Here is a 26843-nt window from a genome sequence, read left to right as displayed (position 1 = left end):
CTGCTGTATGACATGGAGGAAGGCATAGAGAGATGCAAAATCTCATGCGAGGTTCCACAGGAATCTGTTATAGGCTCGACTCTGTGGAATATAGTATACGATGGAGTACTGCGTTTAGTCTTGGAGCCGGGTGTTGATATCACTGGTTTCGCCAATGATGTGGCACTTACCGTGGTTGCCAAAGATATCACTACTGCTGAAGAATGTGTTGAACCACGGTGGTCCTAAGACCTGTCGTCGCCAGTTGCTGCACAGCGTCGTCACGAGCACTATCTTGTACGGGACGTATTTGGGCAGGCGCCACTAGCACTCGCAGCTAAAGGGCATCCAGAGGGCGGCCAGAGCGTTTCGAAAAATCTCAGAAGATGCAGCTACGGTTATAGCAGGAGTGATCACCATCGACATCTTGGTTCAGGAGAGATATGATAACCACAAGGCGAAAAGTTCGGAACAAATGGCGTTGGAGATCGCCTCTCTAAGAGCTGCAGCGCGCGAGTGTAGCCTCGCATAATGGCAATAAAAATGGGAAGCGACAGATAAGAGTCGATGGGCGGCTCAGCAAATTTTATTCAGCAAATCGAGCCCTGGACACGGATGCTTCCGATCGTATCTCTACAGATGCGGACAGTAGGAGTCCCCCCTGTGTACTGCGTTCTTCACCTAAGAAAACGCTGAGCATGTGCTAGTAGCATGCGTTTTTTTTTGCCACGGAGAGAATGGAAGACATCCTAGGCGGGCGAATCGAAGTGTCCAACATAATCGCCCATATGCTGGACAGCGAAGCAAAGTGGAGTGCAATTTGCTGCTTTGCGGAATCCGTTGGAAAGAGGCTTCGTTGGATGGAAAGGAAGAGGCACTATAAGCCAAGCTGATCCTGAGAAGCAGTACCTTACGGTGGTATCGCAGGGTTCGTCAGGAGTTCCAGTCGCCAAGCTTATAATGTACACCACGATTGCAAGGTTCAAGCAGGATACTTACATTTAAGTTATGAAAAAAAAAGAAGAATATCACACACACACCCATACTGTGTGCCAAATATGGTTACTCTATCTCTTATAGTCTTTGAGATCCTTGTGTTTTACAGATTGACGGACGGTTTGTCGCGATTTACTGGGGCGGAAGGGCGCGTGTCAAATATTTAAAACAAACCTGCGTGGTGTCTATAGAAATTTGGTCTCTGAGATCTACGCGCTCAAACGGACGGGAAGACACACATGGATTATCGACTCGGTTGTTAATGCTGATCAAGAATATATATACTTTATAGGGTCGGAATTGCCTCCGGGAACAAAATGTCGCGTGCGACATGTCGCATGTGCATAAAGCTAAATAAAAAACTAGTCGGAAAGGCTATAGTCTATAGGCTATAGTCGAGATCCCGAGATCAAGAAATGGTCGGAAATGGCTCCTTCTTCCTGTTACAAACACTCCAACGAACACAATATAGGCTTTTACTTATTTTTTAAGTAACGGGTATAAGAAACTACTTATCATTTTTGAATCAAATAAAAGACATTAATAAGATGCATTAATGCATAACATTCATAAATTAATCGCATTAAAATATTCTCCCAAGTTTCATTGGAATTAGTGTTTGAACTGTACTCCGCTAGAACGACTTCGGTTTTGTGACGCATGCGAATGCCTTGGTTTGCCATTGCCCAAAATCAACATTAACATCAATTATAGTTCTAATCATAACGTTGTCCATAATGTTGTTGTCATTGCTTGACGTTTTGTTGTTAGTTTTGTAATAATTCTTCCAGGGTCAACTGGACGCTGCTCGTTCGCACTTTAAAATTTGAGTCAATTGGTACATTATTGTTAGGCTAGAAATTTTAGGCCGAATGGCGTAATGGTTAGAGTCGCCGACTTTCCGCAAGCAGACCTATTCAGTTTGGGCTCCCGGGCTCGAGTCCCGCTCTGAACAGTCTGAATAAAATAAAATTTAATAAATATTTACGCCCGTCGTCAAAGTATCAAACATGTAGTTTTAAATTCTAAAATAAAAAATAAAAAAAGCGAAAAAACAATTTAAAAAATTGTTCTACGAGGAGTCCCTAATGCTTTATGTGAGGAAAACCTCAGGGAATACCTAGGGAGGTTTCCTCTATCCTCGTTCCAAGGAACTCACAATGTTGAAGTCCACAATGTCATACAATGTCCACAAGGTTTCCCTGTCGATTAAGGACAAATCCACATGGATTCCAAAACTTTTCCTCGAGGTCTGGAACTGCTATAGGTTTCGCCTTTTGTCACAATTCAAAAATGCTTCGGTATATTTTTTTCACTTTGAATGCGTACGAATCAACACTTATTGGAACTTTAATTTCTTGAAATTTTGACTATTAAATATTGTCTTCACTTTATGACAAAAGACAACGCAAGAAATTGCGTAGCACGGGGTGAACAGGCGAACGTTTATTTATTTATGAGATGATCGACATACTTCAAAGTTAAAAATGTTGATTTCGGTTGTTTTATTTTTGTCGTATGGCAGCGTCCACTGTGGAACGCTTCAAAAACGTAGTAGGCTGATTTGTACAAAAAGGTATCATATCATTGAGCAAGTAATGATAACTGATCCATAACGAGTAAAAAGGAGATTAGAAATAACGACCCATAGTTGTCAAAGAATGAAAAATTCGCTTAATTTGCTTTAATTTGTTAATGCAGTTGAAATGCCTTTCCTTCCACATAATTTTTGCTTGCGCGCCCGACTACATCTCTCTCTGTCTGGCTACATAAGGACATGTATGTGCAAAGAGAGCGAGAGATTAATATTCTCATTTTGTATGACTTTTCGACGCACGCTGCTGAGATCAGAGCTTATTTTCTGTGCCGATTGCCAATTTTTGTGTTCGTCACAAAATTGGATATCAGAAATCTTGCCGTTGCTCTTGCTAGACCTTTCACGAGAAGGAGACTGGCAAGGTGACAATTTTCTGACAGTTGAATATTTGGCCGAGCGCCCGGTGGCATGCTATTTCCTGACATCAGGTAAAACTGTCCAACCCTGTTACAGGCTTCGCCTTGTGCTTGTTGGACTAATATTCTAATCACGTTATTTACATTTTCTTCCTGCAAAGAACCTGCAATATTCCCTGCTTTGTATTTCCCCATGGTCAAGATACGAAAGTGCTTTGATTAGCACGAGTGTTCACCCAATAAATAAACTTATCATTTTGTCAAAAAGAAAAAATCGTTAATTTGACCGAATTTCAGAAACAACAAATTTATGTCCGGATTACAGAATATTTCGTTCAAAAAATTTGAGTGTCCGAATTCTTGAAATTGTAAAGTAATTTGTTTTTAAGTTAGAAGTAAAAGTTTATTCAAGAAAAATATAAGAAGTGCTCCTCTTTTCAACCTTTAATTTCGAAAGCGAAGCTAGTCGGGGGTAGGCGAGCGAAGCGAGCAGGGGCGAAGCCCTCTAGTATACTATATTTCAATATTTTCGGCTAACAAATTTAAATTTTTTTTCATTTTAGACCAAAATATTTTCCTTATCGGGCATTTGTCGACATTGGATATTGCTCTCTAAGTAGTAACATAATATATCCAATGACCGGGTGTACTTTACGAGTGCTGATGGAGGATTGCATCTTTTCTTTAGGTCCAGTGGTAAGTGTATCAAATAAATCTTAATTATTTAATATAAAAATGTGTGTACTACTGTGTCCAAAACATACCGAAGCAAAGAAGTTGCATCAGACTTTGTTTCTTGAATGGAATTACTGCCGCCGAAACGTTAAAGATGCTGTACACGTCCTTTGGCGGGAATGCCACATCAAAATAAAGAGCATTAGACTGATATAAAATGTTTAAAGACGGTCGAGAAGGTGTCGAAAACGAAGAAAGGCGACCATCAACGTCTACTGATAAAGCGCTCTGACAGAAGTGAAGAAATTGGTGCTATCGTCGGTTAACAATTAAAGACCTTGCTAAAGCTACTGCCATCTCAAAAGGATCGGTTAATACCATTTCAAAAAAATATTTGGGTCTAAGACGCTTCAAATCTCGATTGCTCCCAAGAACATTCAATTCTATTTCTGAAACAATGGAGGCATTCAGCAGGTTTTTCAATTAGTAATCGCTCCTTCACTTGTAATGGGTCAGTAACAGTACCTGCTAATAGACATAATACCATTTTATTAAAACAGCCTACTATGTTTGTGAAAAATCTCCTTTCATCGTTCGTAATAAGCAATCAGTATCAGGCATTACAATATTTGTACGGTAAATTTTTTGTGATACCGATACCAAAATTTGACATTTTTGATTGCTTAAAATTTCCTGATAAATATGAAAAGTAGTAATCAGGTTTCATTATTGGCGATCAGAATTACCTGCTAAATGCCCCCTATATTGTCTGACCAACAAGACGTCATGAAACGCATTATAACTTGATATGAGATGTGGATCTACGCCTTTGACCCCGAAACAACCGCCCAATCGACCAATCGAGCGAATATCGTGCCAAAGTCGAGTCAAGACCGAAAAAAGAGGGAACAAAGAACGCGGTCCAGGCCATACCGGAAAACGACTTTAACAAGTGTTTCGATGACTTAAAAAACTGCTTAAGTGCATTGCATTGGAAGGGGACTATTTTGAAGGAGGTGAAATAGATTTTGAAGACTAAATACAATTTTTTTGATTTATATACGAACCTCCGGTATTCTTTGGTCACATTAGTATATAGGCAGTGTAGCCGTATTTTTTTTTTTTTAATAAAACCAGCCTCTAGATTATCACAAAAAACCAAAACTTAAACAAACTTAATAATTTCATATAATATTTTCGATATTTAGTTCACGTCATTTAAAAAGTTATAAGTCTTCTTCATCTAACTGGTAAATTGATCGCTGATTATGGCAGCAAGCAATGAAATCATGTACCTCAGTGGACAGTTGAAAATCCGAAGAATGTCTCTTGTTGCGTTTCAGTCCATAATCTATATATATTAAAATTCTTTGTCCTCAAACATTCATTCATTCATTCACTAACTGAGCGGTGTTCAGGCCAAACCGCTTGATGAACAAGTTAATAATTTTGGTACAACACAGCTATGACAAATTTATCGTGTGATACGACGGGGTTTGAAAAATTCGACCTGTAAGTGCGTTAAACTCGAGGTCAAGGCTCGCATTTATTTTGAATTTACATTTAATAGTTTTTGGCCAGGCCGGAGAGGATGCTGTGTTAGGTTCAGGCGCAAGAGTTCGCCGGTTCACTTCCTAGCCCAAACCAGGCAGGATATTACTTTTATTTTTTTAATTTAATTTTATTAATATATTTTTAGTTTTACTATATTTTACAACCGCAACAAATTTGGTCAAAATTTTGTTACTAAATCATATAGCTGCCATAGGAAAAATCGGGCTCAAATAAACCTTAAGTATCAAAAACTTGTTTGTTTCTACCTTCTACCAGTGGTCAAATGTTAAAAGTTTGTGTTTGTTGTAATCCCACATAAAAAAAACCTTTACACGAGGTAAAGTCTAGTGACGAAATTGCTTTTGTCACTAGACTTTTATCAGAAATTTTTGCATTTGCTTTTGACATTGTAACTTTATTATTAATACAGGCAGATAGAAAAATATATAAATTTAGTTGTTGATTTTTTTTCATATATAAAAAAATTATTTATTTGTTTTATTATAAAAAAAACTAGGGGTCTCCGCCCCCTGCTCGCTTCGCTCGCGTTGCTACAGCGATCATACTCATCTGTCGGAGACCCCGTACTTACTATGAAAAAAAAAAGTTTTTCATACTAAGACTTGAATTTCGCACGATCGTTCCTATGACAGCCATATGATACAGTGGTTCGATTTGAACCAACTTTGGTCAGGATATATAAAACCAAGTTAAATGCATATTGTATCAGTTTGGTTGAGATGTCTCATATAACCAAAAAGTTTTTCGTACTAAAAATTACGTTCTTACCGATAGAAAAATGTACATATTCAGTTAACAGGTAATATCTTCCAAGCCCCTCGGCCAAATTTATGTTTCATATACCAAAAAACGCAAATACGTACTACAACATACTCAAAAAATCGTTAGTGCCGTTTTGTCAGAAATCGTTAAAATAGAAGCTAAAAAACTTTATTTCACCTGTAAAATGTGTGCTGTAAGCACACATTTCCAATGATATATAGAACATATGTGTAGCTTCTATAGCTTGGAAACTGTTAGCGTTTCAGTTTTAACGGGAAATATCGTTTTTTCGCTAAACTAGTGGGTTTTTCAAAAAGTCGTAGAACAAACATTTCTAGATTTTTTAAAAGGAATAAATCAACATCATTACATCTTAGCTTCTTTAGCGCTTTGATGCAAACAGACAAGCAAACCAACAGGCAAACAATTTTTTCATCTCATTTTGAGAAGTCCACTAAAAATCTCAAATTTATTTAGCTCTTGAAAAAGTTGTCGGATTTGGGTGATCGAGGTATCAATCGACGCGTATTTTTTATAAGAATTCAAAAATAACAAATGTTCACAAAAGTTTCCAACGGCCCCATTAGCGGCAATCATTTTAATGGTTCCCCTCCCACTTACACCCCCTTATTTCAAAATCCAGGTGAGTTAGAAAAAGTTTTAGTTCTCCATTTTGTTAGCTTGGACTAAGCCTTTTGATCGGTATATAACTCAATCTGATCGGACAGTCGTAGCAAATTGTCAATATTAGCTGTATATATTGCTAGTCGCCTTTCGCACCCTTCGTGCTGCTTTCGTCACTAGCGTGAACTGCCGTCCGCAGTGTAAGCTGTATTTTTTTTAGACCTGAGCTTTCACTTTTGATTATTAATAGAAAATGGTATAACCGTTTGTAAAAGGCTTAACATTATCTAAAAAGCTATATATTTATCGATCATTAAATCACAGCTTTAAATTTGAATAGTTTTACAGATATTTATTTTCTGTGCGGTATTTTTACGGATGTTACAATTTTTATTTTTTGTCATCGAGGGCCTCATATATTTCAAATTAAAATAAGAGTCTGTCTGTTGCCTGATGTTATTAAAATAACTAATATACTAACGTAGATTAATCTCTTTGTGTCAAACTTTGTCGCAAGTAAAGCTACTGATATATACTAGTTTTATGTACCATATATTTTTAAAAACTTATTTTTATAGGTAAAATCTGAGGAAGACTTGAATGAAGCAATTAACTGGGATGGTTTAGTACCAGTTTTATATGCTGGACTACTGAATATTTCTATACGCCTTAATGATCAGTCCAAAATTTATCCTAATATTGACTTACGATCTTCAATTCATGATGTACATTTAAAAACATGTTATGACTCTGCAGACGCATTGGCTCAACTTATTGCATATATAGCTAACGATAAGGATTTAATGACAATGGATAAAAAGATTGATCAGAATCAGAGCGATAGTAGCCATATAACGAAATCTGATCATAATAACGATGAAACAATGGAACACATAAATAAACTTATGGCCGACGCTGTAAAAGATGTTGATGTATTTCCTACAGCACATACTTTAAACAAAACTAAAGAGACGAAGAAATTGATTCCCACTAAAACTTCTAGCTCACAAAGTACCTCCTGTTCATGCTGCAACAGCGTGGATGAATGCAATATTTTAGATGTTGAACCCAATAAACTGCTAACAACTTGTTGTTACCGAGAAAAGTGGGAAAATTCTTTACCACAAATCGAAGCCGAACTTGGGGCGACATCAATAAAATCTATGCCGACATTGGAAGAAAAAGATTTCCACGTTATTCATGATGATGAAATTTTTTTTATGGTAAGTGTTGCGACTTTTCTTTATTTGTAAGTATCTTCAATTCTTAGTAAATTATCATTTCGTATTATATTTATATTTGCATAATTACTTAGATTAGTAATAACCTCAAAATCAGTAACTTTTTATTTTATGTCTTTAAAGGATAAGTTTGGAGTTGATCAGGTATTTGTGTCTGAAGACCCACTCCGAATAGTTGACAATCATTTCTGCTTACCAAGTGAAAAATCAGACGCTTTACGCCCTCCTGTAAATTTTCCAATATCTGAAGAAAGCTATACGTTGTGTGAAATGACATTTACTTGGCATTTATTTGGAGGAAAGGATTTTCCAGAGATTTGTGCTAAGCCTAAAACCAAAGGAAAAACAAGGTATGTGCTTTTTAAAAGTCTATCTTTTTTCTACTTAAGTAAACTGTGCTAGACTCCACGAATTGAAACAAACTTGGCTATCTATTTATAAACTTTCAAGCAAACAAAATTAAGCAAATCGGATTTTTAATGGACACTTAGGAAACATTAAATAAAAATTGAATTTGCGTTAGGTATTTATATAAATAAATATCAAGAATTTAAACCGAAATAAACATCAGATTTTAGGCCACCTGAGAAATAATTTACTCCACGAATCCGAGTCCGAAATTACTTGGTTTCTAAGTGATTGCATGATTTTTACATCAAAGAAAATAAAATTATGTTGTTCGCTTCTGAGTGTCATTTCTTGTTTTCCACAAAGCGTCACTCTTACTACAGTAATTAAATATCCTTTTTGCCCTCTTCGTAATATTTTCGAATTTTAAATAAAAACCTTTTCCTTCGCGCAGTTATTTTTTTTTGCATTATTTAGCTTTTTATTTTTGAGGTCCGCCTAGACTTGTCATTATTACTCGAGGAAGTCTTCACCGATTTTAAAATGCTTTAGGTTCCAATAAAGAAAAAATCTGGATTTTAAGTCCTATTAATTAGATTTTTTTTTTTAAATTTATTGATTTATTTATTTATGCACGACTAAAAGCAGTCGGCAAAGAAAAAATTACCAAGTATAAAAATTAAGTTAAAGATTAAAAATACAAATACAATTAAAAATAAATTATGAACTGTAATGAAAAAAAATTAAAGTTAGATCTAGGGTAAGCAAAAATTATAAATGATCCAACATTTGTTGCAAGGATTGGGGAAAACCCAGAAAAACCCAATCAGATCAATAAATTTTAGTGTTGTTAATACTAATAGAATGAATGTTATACTATTATTAAGTAACATAACAAGTTATTAGTATTGGTAAGGTCAGGGATTTAACGATAGCTATTGGAAAAGTGCGGATTTTAGTGAAGGGAGAAAGAGTTCTGAGGAGAAAACGTGAAAGAGGCTATTAAAGTTGGTGCATAAAACACGAAACGCACTGTTTGAAGAGTAATCAGTTGTGCATGTAGATAAAAATAAAGGCTTGTAAATCCTAGTAGACCTGCGATGGACCGAAAAGGTGAGGCGAGCCAGAAGGGAACTAGAATCGATCTCGCCAATAATCAATTTGTGAAGAAAAACAGAACCAAGAATTTTCCTACGATTAATTAAAGACGGAAGATTGAGAAGATGAAGCCTATGGGAGTACGGTGGTAAGCGAAGGTTGGGATCCCAGTTAAAACCACGTAAGGCGAAAAGCAAAAATTGCTTTTGAACTGATTCAATTCGATTCTGGTTTTCTTGATACTGCGGGCTCCAAATGCATGAACAGTATTCCAGGATGGGACGAACTAAAGAGACGTAAAGGAGTTTAGTGGTGAAAGTTTCATTAAATTCTTTCGACCAACGTTTGGAGATGTGCAAATTGAAGCATAATTTGCAATCAAATAAAACTCCAAGATCCTTTACAGATTTCATACGTTGCAAAGGGATATTGTCAATCGTATAAGAGAATAAATAGGGCCTAGTACGAATAAATGTCATAAAGATACACTTTGAACAATTGAGATACAACTTATTGGTCGAGCACCATAGTTGCATAGCGTTCAATTCGTCTTGCAGACGAATGGGGACAGAATAGAGGGTAGATCGTTAATGAACAGAGTAAAAAACAAGTGGGAAAGGCTATAGTCGAGATCCCGACAATAGGATACCCATTACTTAATTTAAATATATATAAAAGTAGTGTAAAAAAACTTTTTTGTATATAGAAATGTTTATTGAGATTTTATTATTATAGGCCCCGAATCCCCATTGGGGCATTGCTTGTTGCTCAATTTGCCTCGTCCTCTGAATTATGAGAATCGAAAAGGAAGGTTTTTGTCCAAATTTGAAAATTAGCAGCTTCTTCAGGTTATAAACTGATTTTGGTTATCAACTGCTTCATGTTCACAATTGTTTCAACATCCTCAGGTTATCAACTGCTTTATATTAGCAACTGCTTCAGGTTTAATTCAAGTAGCAACTGCTTCAGGTCTAAGAATAAAATCAATTCAAACTTTTATTGTTTACAAAATATTGTATGAGATAAATTGGGCAAAAACAAAAATTGTGTCTTTTGTTGGTTTACTGTCGATATGACATCTTCAGCAAGCAAAACAACACCTGCACAAATGCAAGAAGCATGATTTCAAGAGATTTTAACTTTCCATCCTCAATTTAAACTTAATGCCATCATTGCGTGACTAGAACTAGTTGAGAATTTTAAGGCGCAAAAATGATAAAAAGGTTTGAATGCCATATTGTGTTGCTGTTGTGACTTAGTTGAAACCTAATACATAAGATTTTAGGCCAACTTTTAAATCTCTTTGGTTACCGACCCCTCTACTGAGTAACAGGCCACATTATACTACTAACAACACACAACACTTGCATAAAAGCGTGGATAATAGCATAGTACAGTTGATTCAAGAGATGCCAGCCCCTATCATCAGTTCCATTTGGGTTGCCTCGATTGGCGATTCAAGCCGAGTGTCATATTTGCTTCGTCAGAACCAGTTGAGAATTATTTGATGTATTTATGCCAAGTCTAATAATATTAAAACTATTGCGTACTCTAAGGAGCTCATCTTACTTCAAGAACTTTGGCCCGTTAATACTGCTGTTCTACTTGTCCGATTTTGTTGCGCTTTTATAGAATAATAGATAATAGCAACTTGCAACTCTAATACTCACAAGTATTATCTTAAAAACTATGGGTGTAGTGGCTTTTCGCGCTTTGCGATTGGTGAAGGGGGCGTGACAAACATTTAAAACAGACTTGACCTGCGTGGGGTTCATAGAAATCTGCGTGCCAAATTTGGTTTATCTATCTCTTTAAGTCTTTGAGACCCTTTTGTTTAAAGAAATTACTTGTATTACTAGTCTCTGAGAATGCTTTGTTTAAACAGACGAGCGAACGGCTTTTCGCTATTTGCGGGGCCGGAGGGGGGCGTGGCTTAAATTTGAAACAAACTTGATCTGCGTGGGGTATATATAAGTCTGTGAGTGAAAGTTTGGTATCTCTATCCCTTATAGTCTCGGAGATTCTTTTGTTCATACGGACGGACGGACTTACAGACGGAAAGACACAGATGGCTATATCGACTCGGCTGTTGATGCTGATCAAGAATATATTCACTTTATAGAGTCGGAGATGCATCCTTCTCCCTGTTACATACATTCCAACGAACACAATATACCCTTCTACTTATTTTTTAAGCTACGGGTATAATAAAGGCTCCAAGTGACTACCTTGAGGTACACCAGAAGTAACGTGAACCGAACTCGAAATGGTTGACCTAAGAAGCACTTTTTGGGTCCTACCTCTTAAGTAGGTGGAAACCCAACGTACAAAGGCGGGAGGGAAACCTATGCAATTAAGTTTGTAAAGTAAGAGGTTATGGTTCACAGAGTCAAAGGCAACAGTTTGCCTTTTCTTTAAAAATGCATAATTTACCAGGGAGGTAAATTCAAGCAAGTTGGTCGTAGGGGACCGACCCTTAATAAAGCCGTGTTGTGAAGGGGAAATGATCGATCTCCACGAATTGAAACAAACTTGGCTATCTATTTATAAACTTTCAAGCAAACAAAATTAAGCAAATCGGATTTTTAATGGACACTTAGGAAACATTAAATAAGAATTGAATTTGCGTTAGGTATTTATATAAATAAATATCAAGAATTTAAACCGAAATAAACATCAGATTTTAGGCCACCTGAGAAATAATTTACTCCACGAATCCGAGTCCGAAATTACTTGGTTTCTAAGTGATTGCATGATTTTTACATCAAAGAAAATAAAATTATGTTGTTCGCTTCTGAGTGTCATTTCTTGTTTTCCACAAAGCGTCACTCTTACTACAGTAATTAAATATCCTTTTTGCCCTCTTCGTAATATTTTCGAATTTTAAATAAAAACCTTTTCCTTCGCGCAGTTATTTTTTTTTGCATTATTTAGCTTTTTATTTTTGAGGTCCGCCTAGAGTTGTCATTATTACTCGAGGAAGTCTTCACCGATTTTAAAATGCTTTAGGTTCCAATAAAGAAAAAATCTGGATTTTAAGTCCTATTAATTAGATTTTTTTTTTAAATTTATTGATTTATTTATTTATGCACGACTAAAAGCAGTCGGCAAAGAAAAAATTACCAAGTATAAAAATTAAGTTAAAGATTAAAAATACAAATACAATTAAAAATAAATTATGAACTGTAATGAAAAAAAATTAAAGTTAGATCTAGGGTAAGCAAAAATTATAAATGATCCAACATTTGTTGCAAGGATTGGGGAAAACCCAGAAAAACCCAATCAGATCAATAAATTTTAGTGTTGTTAATACTAATAGAATGAATGTTATACTATTATTAAGTAACATAACAAGTTATTAGTATTGGTAAGGTCAGGATTTAACGATAGCTATTGGAAAAGTGCGGATTTTAGTGAAGGGAGAAAGAGTTCTGAGGAGAAAACGTGAAAGAGGCTATTAAAGTTGGTGCATAAAACACGAAACGCACTGTTTGAAGAGTAATCAGTTGTGCATGTAGATAAAAATAAAGGCTTGTAAATCCTAGTAGACCTGCGATGGACCGAAAAGGTGAGGCGAGCCAGAAGGGAACTAGAATCGATCTCGCCAATAATCAATTTGTGAAGAAAAACAGAACCAAGAATTTTCCTACGATTAATTAAAGACGGAAGATTGAGAAGATGAAGCCTATGGGAGTACGGTGGTAAGCGAAGGTTGGGATCCCAGTTAAAACCACGTAAGGCGAAAAGCAAAAATTGCTTTTGAACTGATTCAATTCGATTCTGGTTTTCTTGATACTGCGGGCTCCAAATGCATGAACAGTATTCCAGGATGGAACGAACTAAAAAGACGTAAAGGAGTTTAGTGGTGAAAGTATCATTAAATTCTTTCGACCAACGTTTGGAGATGTGCAAATTGAAGCATAATTTGCAATCAAATAAAACTCCAAGATCCTTTACAGATTTCATACGTTGCAAAGGGATATTGTCAATCGTATAAGAGAATAAATAGGGCCTAGTACGAATAAATGTCATAAAGATACACTTTGAACAATTGAGATACAACTTATTGGTCGAGCACCATAGTTCAATTCGTCTTGCAGACGAATGGGGACAGAATAGAGGGTAGATCGTTAATGAACAGAGTAAAAAACAAGTGGGAAAGGCTATAGTTGAGATCCCGACAATAGGATACCCATTACTTAATTTAAATATATATAAAAGTAGTGTAAAAAAACTTTTTTGTATATAGAAATGTTTATTGAGATTTTATTATTATAGGCCCCGAATCCCCATTGGGGCATTGCTTGTTGCTCAATTTGCCTCGTCCTCTGAATTATGAGAATCGAAAAGGAAGGTTTTTGTCCAAATTTGAAAATTAGCAGCTTCTTCAGGTTATAAACTGATTTTGGTTATCAACTGCTTCATGTTCACAATTGTTTCAACATCCTCAGGTTATCAACTGCTTTATATTAGCAACTGCTTCAGGTTTAATTCAAGTAGCAACTGCTTCAGGTCTAAGAATAAAATCAATTCAAACTTTTATTGTTTACAAAATATTGTATGAGATAAATTGGGCAAAAACAAAAATTGTGTCTTTTGTTGGTTTACTGTCGATATGACATCTTCAGCAAGCAAAACAACACCTGCACAAATGCAAGAAGCATGATTTCAAGAGATTTTAACTTTCCATCCTCAATTTAAACTTAATGCCATCATTGCGTGACTAGAACTAGTTGAGAATTTTAAGGCGCAAAAATGATAAAAAGGTTTGAATGCCATATTGTGTTGCTGTTGTGACTTAGTTGAAACCTAATACATAAGATTTTAGGCCAACTTTTAAATCTCTTTGGTTACCGACCCCTTTACTGAGTAACAGGCCACATTATACTACTAACAACACACAACACTTGCATAAAAGCGTGGATAATAGCATAGTACAGCTGATTCAAGAGATGCCAGCCCCTATCATCAGTTCCATTTGGGTTGCCTCGATTGGCGATTCAAGCCGAGTGTCATATTTGCTTCGTCAGAGCCAGTTGAGAATTATTTGATGTATTTATGCCAAGTCTAATAATATTAAAACTATTGCGTACTCTAAGGAGCTCATCTTACTTCAAGAACTTTGGCCCGTTAATACTGCTGTTCTACTTGTCCGATTTTGTTGCGATTTTATAGAATAATAGATAATAGCAACTTGCAACTCTAATACTCACAAGTATTATCTTAAAAACTATGGGTGTAGTGGCTTTTCGCGCTTTGCGATTGGTGAAGGGGGCGTGACAAACATTTAAAACAGACTTGACCTGCGTGGGGTTCATAGAAATCTGCGTGCCAAATTTGGTTTATCTATCTCTTTAAGTCTTTGAGACCCTTTTGTTTAAAGAAATTACTTGTATTACTAGTCTCTGAGAATGCTTTGTTTAAACAGACGAGCGAACGGCTTTTCGCTATTTGCGGGGCCGGAGGGGGGCGTGGCTTAAATTTGAAACAAACTTGATCTGCGTGGGGTATATATAAGTCTGTGAGTGAAAGTTTGGTATCTCTATCCCTTATAGTCTCGGAGATTCTTTTGTTCATACGGACGGACGGACTTACAGACGGAAAGACACACATGGCTATATCGACTTGGCTGTTGATGCTGATCAAGAATATATTCACTTTATAGGGTCGGAGATGCATCCTTCTCCCTGTTACATACATTCCAACGAACACAATATACCCTTCTACTTATTTTTTAAGCTACGGGTATAATAAAGGCTCCAAGTGACTACCTTGAGGTACACCAGAAGTAACGTGAACCGAACTCGAAATGGTTGACCTAAGAAGCACTTATTGGGTCCTACCTTTTAAGTAGGTGGAAACCCAACGTACAAAGGCGGGAGGGAAACCTATGCAATTAAGTTTGTAAAGTAAGAGGTTATGGTTCACAGAGTCAAAGGCAACAGTTTGCCTTTTCTTTAAAAATGCATAATTTACCAGGGAGGTAAATTCAAGCAAGTTGGTCGTAGGGGACCGACCCTTAATAAAGCCGTGTTGTGAAGGGGAAATGATCGATTTACAGAGATGCTGCAAAAAAGAAACAAGGATTTTTTTAAATAACTTAGGAATGGCTGATAGCTTTGCAATTCCTCTGTAGTTCGAAATATCATACTTACCACCTTTTTTGTGGAGAGGAATGATATAAGATTCATTCCAAAGATATGGAAAGATTAAAGATTCAAGGGATAGATTAAAAAGCTTATGCAACGGAGCAGCTAAAGAAGAACAACATTCCTTAAGGAGACAACTAGGAATGTTGTCTAGCCCAGGAATGAAAGAAGATTTTAAAGAGATAATAGAAGAGATTATAGTGTTATAAGAAATAGAGGGAGCAAACATAGTGTTTGATTAGCTATATAATAGGACCACAATGCACAAATGATTACAACTTACACAGCAAGTCGATAGCTTGTTCACTTATGCACAATTTTAGATCTAAAAATATAAAAACGGTGTATTCTAATTCACAGAAACGGATGAAAATTTAAGAGCCAAATAAAACACGTCTGAGTCGCTCAAACAAAGAACTCACTCTTTGTTGGTATTATTTACCAAAGTCGAAACACTTGGAGCGAACTGAAATCGTTACGGTTGTCCATTTTCTCCGTTGAAAATCAGCTGGTATATTATGTACAGAATTTTGGTATTTTTGTTGTCGCCATATGTACGTATTTAACAATCCTGCGTTTTAATGTATTATGTTAAACCAAATTAGCTGATCATAAGAAACACAAATAGGGTTTTCATTTGACAGTGGCAGCATGGCAGTGAGCACATGTGCCAGGCGTCACAACAACAACTTGTACTGAAAAATTTCTTGCCAGGGTGGAACACCCAGATCCTTGACTACGAAAAGTCAGGCACATATGCTCATGTAAAAAAAAAACGATAATATATATAATAACAATGTTCAATCCGGTTTAGTTATAAAAAAAAAAATAAACTTTATTTATAATACGGAAAAGGCGAACATTCGAGTTAGAGAATAAATCTAGACGATTTGTGCCGCGTTGACAATACTGACCCTTAGTGAGCTAGCGGATGTTTATGTTAACATTAGGTTCGTGGGAGCACTTGAAATGTTATTTTCACTGGCCCTCTATTCTTATTGATATCTTATTACTTGATACGAGAATGTGCTTAGGCATACATAAGTGAGGTGTCGTATTAAATAATATAAGTGGGTATGTGTAGTGGATATTTCACTCTCCCATCCATAACAAATTAGCCTGTCCTCAGGCGGTGATTGTAGGGTATAAAGTTGGGATAGATTCGAGTACAATATTTGGATTTTCGTTAATGTTTGAAATTTGATTTAAGTTTACATTATTTGTTTGTGGGTTTGTTTCTGTTTGTTTCTTATAATTAACAATTATTTTGTGTGGTATGTTTTTATACTTATAGCTAAAATATAGTATTAGAGTGATTATAATAATTATAAGTGTCGTTAGTGTAATAATTTGAAATGTATTATAATGTTTTGTTTGTTGTTGTACAATTTCTTTTGCTTAAATATAGGAAAGTGGTTCTAATTTAGTTACGTTATTGTTTACATAAACTGTTTGTGTGTAATCTAACATAGTGCTTGTAATTAATATTTCTTCTAATTGAAGTGAACAGTTAAATGCTTTTATTATATTGTCACCTTCTATTGTTATTTTTCTATTCAGACAATTTTGATTTAAAATAGTTTTAGGTAAGTTCCATGTCAACATTATATTAGGCTCTACGGATTTAATTTAAAAAGTTTTGTGTGTCTTTGAATATCTACATTCGGTTGATGCTTAATTTAATATTCCTGTAATGCATTTGTTCATAACTAGGTCTTTGGTTTTATCTGTGTAAGCTTGGCTGTTTTGTAAGTAATATTTGTCATGGATAATTTCAGTTAAAATGTTTTTGTTTTTGTCTGGATATGGAATAATTTCGAAAGCTGGCGTATTAATAATTTCGCGAGGAATATGGGAAGTTATCAAAATTTCGTTTGTAGTTGTTTTAAGCCATGTTGAAGTTTTAATGTTTAAAATCTTTTCAGAATTCACGTGTGATAATGGACTATGTTTTAGTAATTTAGGGTTAAAAATACCTAATCTTGTCAGTTGCATTCCTAGTTTGAGTTGTCATTTGATGTCGATCTGGAATTATCGTATTTGCTTTTGCTTTATTTAATTGAGTGTTATATTCTGGGGTTCCTGCGCATATGAAAATGTCTGCTGGTGCTCTACCTGTAGTATTATGTTTAGTTTTGTGATTATATGTATAAAGTATTATTTCAAGCCTAGTCAACTTATTTTTCTGGACCTGATTCACTGTTTATAATTCTTAACTTTTCATTAACGGTTTTATGAAATCTTTCAGAAATGCCATTTTTACTTGTAGTAATATTAATGTCAACTCCTTCGGATCTTAACCAGATTTGTAACGCTGAGCACATAAATGCTGAATCTTTGTCTGCTTTTATTTCTTTTGGTTTACCCATTTCGTTAAATATTTTAAGTAACGCTCTTTTTGCTTCTAGCCAATCTCTACCATTTACTTCGATAAGGGATGCGAATTTAGAATATATGTCTATACAAGACAAGAATTGTTTGTTGTCCACCATATACAAATCTATAACATATTTTTCTCTAGGGTTGAATGTTGCTGGAGTTAGTTCAAATGCTAGCTTTGTGTCTCTATTTTCTGTTTTGGCAATGTTACAAGTTTGACATTCGTTAATAATGTTTTGTATTAAATTCTGATAATCTGGGTAGTAGTATTTTTCTTTGAAAAGTACGGTTAATTTTTCAATACCTGGGTGCAATAGGTTCTTATGTGTTTTAACGATAAATTCTTTAAATTCTGCATATGTTTGAATGTCTGTTAACGTTTTATTTGATCTCATTACTTTTGTTAAGTTATTTGGACTTATTATTTCTATGAAAGCGGTTTGAAATGTTAGGAAATCTACCTCGTTATGAAAGTATATAACGCTTTTCTTTGTACGTAGATATTCTTTTTTAATTGTTTAGCTTAAGTTTTTGTCATTTCTTTGTACTTGATTTGTGTTCTAGTCTTATGAAAATAGTGAATTATGTTTACTTCATTATTGTTACTTTTAATAAATTCTATTTGTCTGTTGTAATAGTTAATTGGTCTTTCTGTTATTGAAATATAGTTTTGATTATCTTCTTGTGCGCTATGCACTGTTGCTGCTGTACTGTTGGAAATTTCTCCTAATAGATTCTCTTCTAGTTTAATTCTTGATAAAGCATCTGCGACAAAGTTTTCTTTTCCTGGGACATACTTAATGTGATAACCAAATTCATTAAGTCTTATTTTCCAACGTTGTAATTTCATATTTGGTTCTTTAACATTATTTAACCAAAGTAAAGGTTTGTGGTCACTGAGGATTTCGAATTTTCTCCCGAAAAGATATGACCTGAAATATTTGGTGGCCCAGACAATTGCTAAAAGTTCTTTTTCAATTGCTGAGTAGTTTATCTCATGTTCGTTTAGTGTTCGGCTTGCGTAGCATATAGGTTTATGGTCTTGAGATAGTACTGCTCCTATAGCAATGTTGCTTGCATCTGTAGTTAATGAAAACGGCTTTTCAAAGTTGGGGTAAATTAATATTGAATCTGAAGTTTTAAGTATTTTTAATTTTTCAAAAGCTAAAATGTAATCTAAATTCTTTACGTCAAAAACTGCGTTTTTCTTTAATTTCAATGTCGTGGGTTTTACAATGTTTGCAAAATTTGGAATAAATTTTCTATAGTAACCGCAAAGTCCTAAGAATGATTTGATTTCCTTTGTTGTTTTTGGTATTGGATATTTTTGAATAGCATCAACTTTTATTGTGTTCGGTTTTATACCTTCAGTTGTTACAATATGCCCAAGGAATTCGGTTTCCTTTTTCATAAATTCACATTTGTCTAGCTGTAATTTTAAATTGGCTTCTCTGAGCTTTTTGAAAACTCTTTTCAATGACAATATGTGTTCTTCCAATGAAGTGGAATACACTATAATATCGTCCATATAAACCAAACAATCTTAATAGATTAAATCTTCTAAAAGATTATTCATGCAACGTTGAAAAGTTGCAGGAGCATTTTTAAGTCCAAAAGGCATACGAGTATACTCATAATGGCCGTTTTTTGTTGAAAGCCCGGTCTTTGGAATTGAATCAGAATCCATTTGAATCTGATGGAAGCCTTTTGATAGATCAATGGTAGTGAAATATTGACATCTTCCAAGTTTGTCTAATATATCATCCATTATCGGGATAGGGTATTTATCATCGATTGTGATGATTATGACTATTCTAAACTTTTGTTTTCCCGATGCATCACTTTTCTTTGGTACAATCCAAATTGGTGAGCAGTAAGGAGAATTTGACTTACGAATTATTCCCTTATTTATCATTTCTTTAATTTGTTTTTCTACCTCTTCATTTTATGCTTGAGGGTATTTGTATGGTCGTTTGTAAATGGAATCTTCGTGTTTAGTTTGAATGACATGCTTAATTGTACTGGTGAAAGTCAAATTTTCACTTTCTTTGTACTGTATGTCTCTAAACTCGAATAAGATTTTAGTTAATTTATTTTTTTAGACCCCGTACTTAAAAAAAGTACAGGGGTCTATTGGGTTTGTTTTACCGAATATGTGCGTAACAGGTAGAAGGAGGCGTGGCAGACCCTATAAAGTATATATATTCTTGATCAGCATCAATAGTCGAGTCGATATAGCAATGTCCGTCTGTCTGTCTGTCTGTCTGTCTGTCTGTCCGTCTGTCTGTCTGTCTGTATGAACACCTAGATCTCGGAGACTATAAGAGCTAGAGACACCAAACTTGGTATGTAGGTTCCTCTATACTGCAGGCAGATCAAGTTTGTTTCAAAAATCAGCCACGCCCCCTTAACCGCCTGCAAATCGACATTGAAAATTTCATATCCAAATTATAAGAGCATTTTGAAAGCCAGAAATTCCAGATTTTGCACAGATGAAGATATAATTGTCCTAAATTTTTGCTGAAAATTTATTCTGATCGCACAGTAAATAGCGAAGATATTAAAATAATAAATTTTGCTGTTAAATTCGTTGATGGCGCGTTGGCAGTAATTAAAACTTGAATATCTTGATAAAACAAAAAATTTATATTAACATATTATATAACAAATTGGCGTCCATTCAGACGTGAGCTTCGGTGGCGCAGTGTACTGAGTCGCGGAGTCGGACAGTGCTCGTGGGTTCGAGTCCTGCCGTGGGCGAAAGATTTTTAATTTATTTATGTTCGAATTCAATTTCATTTTATATTAAAACAAACTCAGTGCTTATTTAAAATGTAATATTAACATTAAATGTTAAAATATAAATTATTTCTTTTACTTTTAATTGAGCACTAAAACAAGCAATATGGCCATTTAGGAGGATAAAGACATAAGTGCGAGAGTGGCTCAACACTTTGAGCCTTTGTCTTTTGAAAATTTTTGCAATTTTGTCGCGGGTTCGATTCCCGGCGGGAACAACTTTTTTTCCAGCTGAATTTAAGCTTTTTTTTTAATTTTTACAATTTATTGAAATTGTTATTTATGAATGTTATACTGACATTTAATATTGAATACATGTTTAAAAATTTCATTTAAATAATTTTACATTGGTATTTATATAAACGTTAAGTTAAAATTCTATGTTAATTTCATGTTTATTATAAATTTACTGTGTAAATTTATGTTTTTAGTAAATTTGTCTTTTTTTGGTTTTCAATTATTTTACTATTTGATTTAACATTTAGCATGTTTAACATGCAGTTTTAATTTATTCTCTGTTAAGGTTTCACTTATGCTTAACATAGCCAAATATGCATAAACGCATGTTTATATATATGAATGCTCAGCTAGAAACTTCTTTTGTTTTGGCGCGTGCCAACATATGTATGTATGTGTGCACTTAACAGATCTTTGAATTGCACATATGGATGTCCTGCTCTTCCTAATGATTAATGCATATGTATGTCTCTTTGACTTTAAACTGACTCTTTTTCAACTCTTTTGTGCGCGCTGTGTACAAGTGATTTTGAAATTTGATTTTGTTGTGCTACCAAGTGTTCCATTTTAAGATAATTAGTGTGACTAGTGTTATTAAATAGTGTTAAACATAAGACTCTAAGGCATATATACTATAAGTATATATGTTTTAAAGTGCGAAAGTGTTTTTGTTAAATTTGGTGCTCCGCAGTGCAGTCTGCTTTTGTGTGCGTGTGTGCGTGTGCCGATAAAATTTTTAATTATATCGGAAGCAAATTCGAGCGGCGACAAATTTAATATATAAGAGTTTATGGTAATCTTAAATATTATTTAGTTTTTAGAAGTGACTGATTTTGGATAGTAAGTACGGGGTCTCCGACAGTCGAGTATGCTCGACTGTAGCACCGGCCGACTAGTTCTTCTTCATTGAGATGTTCTAACCTGTACTGATTACTTTCTTTAAGTTCATTTTCAATTGCGAAATTAAAAGGCCTATCTTCTGTAAGAGGTGGATCAAGGCAATCAATTGCGGTGTCTTTTGTAAATGGTGGATCACGGCTATTAAATGCTGTATTGTCCTTTACAAAGTCTTCATGATTAGGTTATTAATTATTTATTAATTTGGAAGCAGCGAATGTGCCGCTTCCAACGTTCAGTTGAATCTGTTCTTACATACACTGCGCATCATCAGGTTAGCGCCCCCCCTTACACTCACACTCAAAGCTAAATATTATCTGAACCATTTGTGCTATAGCCCTAAAATTGATATCCATTTGACTCCTAACAATTCTTCTTAAAATAAAACGAAAATGGCTTCTGTAAGACTTCAGACATTTTTTTAATAATTAATTTACGAAAATGGTACAAAATTAATGTAAAGAAAAATTGGTCATCAAGATAGCGCCACCTGCGAAAAATTTCCATTTATTTAAATTTTTGAGCAACAATGATGCGTTTAACCACTGGTATGTTATATTTTAATAGTTTTTAAGTAAAATTAGTAATGCGTGGTCCTGCCTTTGTTTGCAATTACTTCAAAAATTCGATTGGGAATTGAATTGTAAAGTTGTTTAATGTAATTTAATGATATCGTGGACCAAGCGTGTTTGATGCCTTCGATGAACTCGGTTTTATTACTATATTGTTTTCCGGACTCGTACACTTTTCTGGCCAACCATCCCCAGACGTTCTCGATAATATTGAGGTCGGGGGAGTATGGTGGCCAATCGAGGAGATCAACTTTTTGGTCATGAATCCATGATTTCACAGATCGGGCAGTGTGGATTGGAGCATTATCATGTTGGAAATGCCACTGTAGATTATGGAACACATTTTGGAAATGCTGAAAAGCCGTTTTTAGAACGCTGTTATAGTTCTGCGCGTTCATGCGCGATGTTAAAAACTGCAGCTCGCAGGTGCCAAAGTACGATATGGCTCCCCACACCATTACTTCACCCACCCGGCTGTGCAAGCGGTCCAAGTAATGCTCCTCTTTGCGTAGGTCATGAAAATAATAGTTATATCCATCGGGACCTTCCAAATTGAATTTCTTTTCATCAGAAAAGACAACGTGTTGCCACTGGGTAGACCAAGTCATGTGAGCGCGAGCAAAATTTAGGCGCATTTCTTTTCGAAGCATATTAAGTGGTGGTTTTTTTTTTAATTTTAGTCGTTGTAGGTGTGCTGCTTTCTTAATAACTCGTTGCACCGTTGATAAGCTTGCCTTAACACCCGTTTTTTCCTTGATCTTCGAAGAAGAGTCGTGCGAATTTGAAGCTTGTCTCAGTATTGCTCTCCTGTCTGCTTGGGAAACCACTTGATTGTTGCCGCCTTTGAAGTTTTTTCCATAGTTTTCCTTATTTTTAAGAAAATTGGCAATAGTTTTTCTGTGTCTTCCTGTTTTTTCAGCAATTTTATGAAAGGATAGCCCAGAATCATAGTATGCTTCAATTTTTGATTTTTTATTTGTAGATAATTACTTGCTTGAAACTCACAAAAAATTTGGTAACTGTGATTGCCGAAACATTCGAGATAATTAACATTGAATTTGCAGGCGCTAACCTGATGACGCAAAATAAATGCAAGCTTTTTCGTAGAAAATAAAACAAAATAGAATATAAAATATAACGGTTGTTCCAAAGAGCTTTTTTTTTCTTATAAAAGCGACCACATATAATTATTGCGAAAACAAAATAAAAACTACGAAGTTGAGTGCAATAGGAATGAAGAAAAATGCAAAAACAAATGAGTGGAAGGGGGGGCGCTAACCTGATGACGCGCAGTGTATTTCCTTAAGCTCTAAGTAAGCCTAAGTCTCATTGCTGCGCTGCCCACAGTTGGACAGCAGAGAGACGGTTATGTATATTATGTATTATATATATATGTAAATATGCTCTCTTAAGCTGGAGCGCGAGGGTATATGCATGCATTTGAGTTTGGTCATGTGGTCGGCGCGTCTAACAGAATGCTGACACTTGCACATTCTGTGAGCGCGCTGATCGATTCATATTTCGGTCCCTTGGTTAATGACCGGGGTTTTGTTTATATAAACACTGCAACAAAGTGTTACAGTGTGTACGCTTTAAGTACTCTTGGTACAGTGGATACTCAATATATATGCATACTACATTATATCTCATGATAAATTGATACCCGCTCAAAATTACAACTTCTTTCTTGTAATTAATTGTTGCTTGACAGGCTTCGAGGTATTCTCTTTGGTTTATGTTGATATATCCATTTATAGTATGAACTTCTAGTTTGCAAGTGGTAATTGGGAATTCAAGCAAATTTTTTCTCATTAAATTAATAGAAGATCCTGTATCTATTACACTCCTGTGATGTTGGTTATTCATAATTAATCGAATGAAGGGGTTTCTTTTGATTTGGGGTCCGAGGCTGCTTGATGAAAATTTTCAGCTGTATCCATTTTGTACTGACCACTATTACTTTCTCGTTGTCTTTTGACTGGTTGATTTAAAATACCAGGGCTATTTCTATTTGGTTGATAATTCATTGGGTTACTAACTCTACCTTGATTGAGGCTCTGTTTGAATTCTTGATGCAATTGCTGATTGCTTTCGCTCGGTTTTTGCGGATTATTATTTTGGTAATTAACGTGCATATTTTGTGGCTAAAAGCCTTGATATGCATTTCCAATATTCCTGCGAGAATTATTACTGCCTGATGGGTACGAAGTATTATTGTTACCGTTTGATTTTGGTCGGTCCGAATAGATATTTTCGTACAGTCCTTCTCTTTGTGCTACCTGTTTCAATTTTGTTACTGTCGTTATGTCATGTCTAGCAAGAGCCAAAAATATTCTGTCTGGTAGTTTTCTTGAAATTACGTCTTTAACTGTGTTGTTCATAGCATTTGTGTATAAAATTGTATTTGAAGGTATTCCTTCTAGTATTAACTTGTTTGTTATTACAAAAGTCTTATACTCTAGGTCTTCGATAAACTTACGGACACTGCCATTATATTTTGTATTGTATAATCTACGTAAAAGTTCTTCATAGGGCGTCTGTGTTTTGAATTCCTCGATAAGGGCGTTCCTGCTGCCGACAATTGAGATACACGTTGAGCTGCTCCGGTCGTCTGCATCTCAATGGCTCCATATAGGACACTGTGTTGTCGTACGTCTTGGGTTGGGTATAGTTGTAGAACATAATCGACTCTTCTTATGAAGGCTGCCAGCTCTTCAGTTGTTCCATCGAAGGCTAGAATTTTTTGGATTTGTCCAAGGGCTTGCTTCAGATGATGCTCTGATAGCTCCATTACTGGTGGTGGTACCATTTTCACTTTGGTTTTATTTTCTTTTTGATTCGAAAACGTGGCCTGGGATAGTAAATATCCTTTAGTGTGCACAAAAAACACAAAGTTAATTTTACGTTTAAATAAGCACAATCACTTTTGTTTTAGCCTTGGATATCCTTTAGTGGTTAAACTTGATTTATTGTAACTTATTTACGCACATAAGTTCTTTAGCGGATGTGTATTAAATTAGTTTCACTTTATTGAAGTTCAACGTTATTTGACTTGGGATATCGCGATCTAGACGATTTGTGCTGCGTTGACAATACTGACCCTTAGTGAGCTAGCGGATGTTTATGTTAACATTAGGTTCGTGGAGCACTTGAAATGTTAATTTCACTGGCCCTCTATTCTTATTGATATCTTATTACTTGATACGAGAATGTGCTTAGGCATATAGAAGTGAGGTGTTGTATTAAATAATATAAGTGGGTATGTGTAGTGTAGTGTGTAGTAAATATTAGTTTAGTTAGTTGCAAAGCTGCATTAGTTAAGCGTCGTTTCAGATATGATTCGTTTAAATTTTATATCTATGCATGTTTTTCTTGATTTTTATGACTTCCTTGTAGAGCGGCATGACCTTAAGTATGAAAATTTGTTGTGACTTTTGAGATATCCTAACTAAGTTTACAGAACTTGAATTTTTTATTGTCTTACACATTATGAGCATAGTTGGTTCAAATCGGTCGACTATATCATATGGTTGCCATAGAAACGATCGGTCGAAAATCTAGTTTTAGTATGAAAAACTTTTTTGTTTTTTAAAATATATTAGAGCAACCGTTTAAAGGAGCATAAAAAATAAGGGAAAAGAGATAATAAACATCATCACTCTCCATGGAATAATTAACCGTTATGATTTATTTTCCTTTTATGCAAGGTGCAGAATTATAGCCGCACTTCATCAACTTAAATAATATGCTGAAAAATGTTAACTAATTTATTTATTTTTGTTCATATTAATGTTGAATATAACTTCCCTAAGCAATAATTAATTCATAGATTCTATTCGCCACACAGTCAACCAGACTTTTTTTTATCGCTTAGGGACAGATCTTCTCCTGACTTACTTACTGCCAATTTCAGCGCTTTAGGATTATCTTACTTGTTTTTTTTGGCGTTAATACTTTACATCAGCAACGCCCACAAGTTATTCACTGGATTTCAGTCCAGAAATCATACGGATCACTCCAAAAATCGAATTCAAGCTAAGAACACGTTTCACAACTTACGTGCATTTATGAGATGCTCTTTTATAAAATGAGTCTTTTGCGACTTTGATCGCGATGCAAATGCAATACGTTTCATTTCAATATGTCAACGCACTTCCTGGAGTTCATTTGGGTGCTTGGAATGATCAGCAGTTAACATTCAGACCCTTAGAACTCGGGCCAAACCATCAAAGATCCTCCACCAAAATTCCTCGAAGAAAACGGCACGGGCCCTATGGCAGCTTTATGATATAGTAGACCGATTTGAACCAACTTCGGTAAGGATGCATAAGACCAACTTATATAATATATATAATAATATAATAATAATAATAATATAATATATATATATAATAATAATAATAATATAATATATATATATATAATAAAATATTAGTTTAGTTAAGATATCTTAAAAATCAAAAAAGTTTTTTATACTGAAACTTGATTATAGACCGATCGGACCAAAATAATAAAAATGTATTTTCGACTGATCGTTCCTATGGCGACTATATGATAAC

General features: G+C 35.0%; 1 protein-coding gene across 1 annotated transcript in view; it reads left to right on the top strand.

Annotated features, from left to right (window-relative positions):
- LOC117782702 (autophagy-related protein 2 homolog B) overlaps window positions 1-26843 on the top strand; it is a 131045-nt gene that overhangs the window by 64943 nt on the left and 39259 nt on the right. The window contains exons 13-15 of the mRNA XM_034619729.1: window positions 3492-3624; window positions 7143-7787; window positions 7929-8155. Coding sequence (XP_034475620.1) covers window positions 3492-3624; window positions 7143-7787; window positions 7929-8155 — 1005 coding nt within the window. The remainder of the gene's footprint in view (window positions 1-3491; window positions 3625-7142; window positions 7788-7928; window positions 8156-26843) is intronic.

The sequence above is a fragment of the Drosophila innubila genome (genome assembly GCF_004354385.1).
Source record: "Drosophila innubila isolate TH190305 chromosome 2L unlocalized genomic scaffold, UK_Dinn_1.0 5_B_2L, whole genome shotgun sequence".
Classification (NCBI taxonomy): Eukaryota; Metazoa; Arthropoda; class Insecta; order Diptera; family Drosophilidae; genus Drosophila; species Drosophila innubila.
The sequence above is the reverse complement of the archived record's forward strand: the minus strand, read 5'-3'. Positions and strand labels throughout refer to the sequence as shown.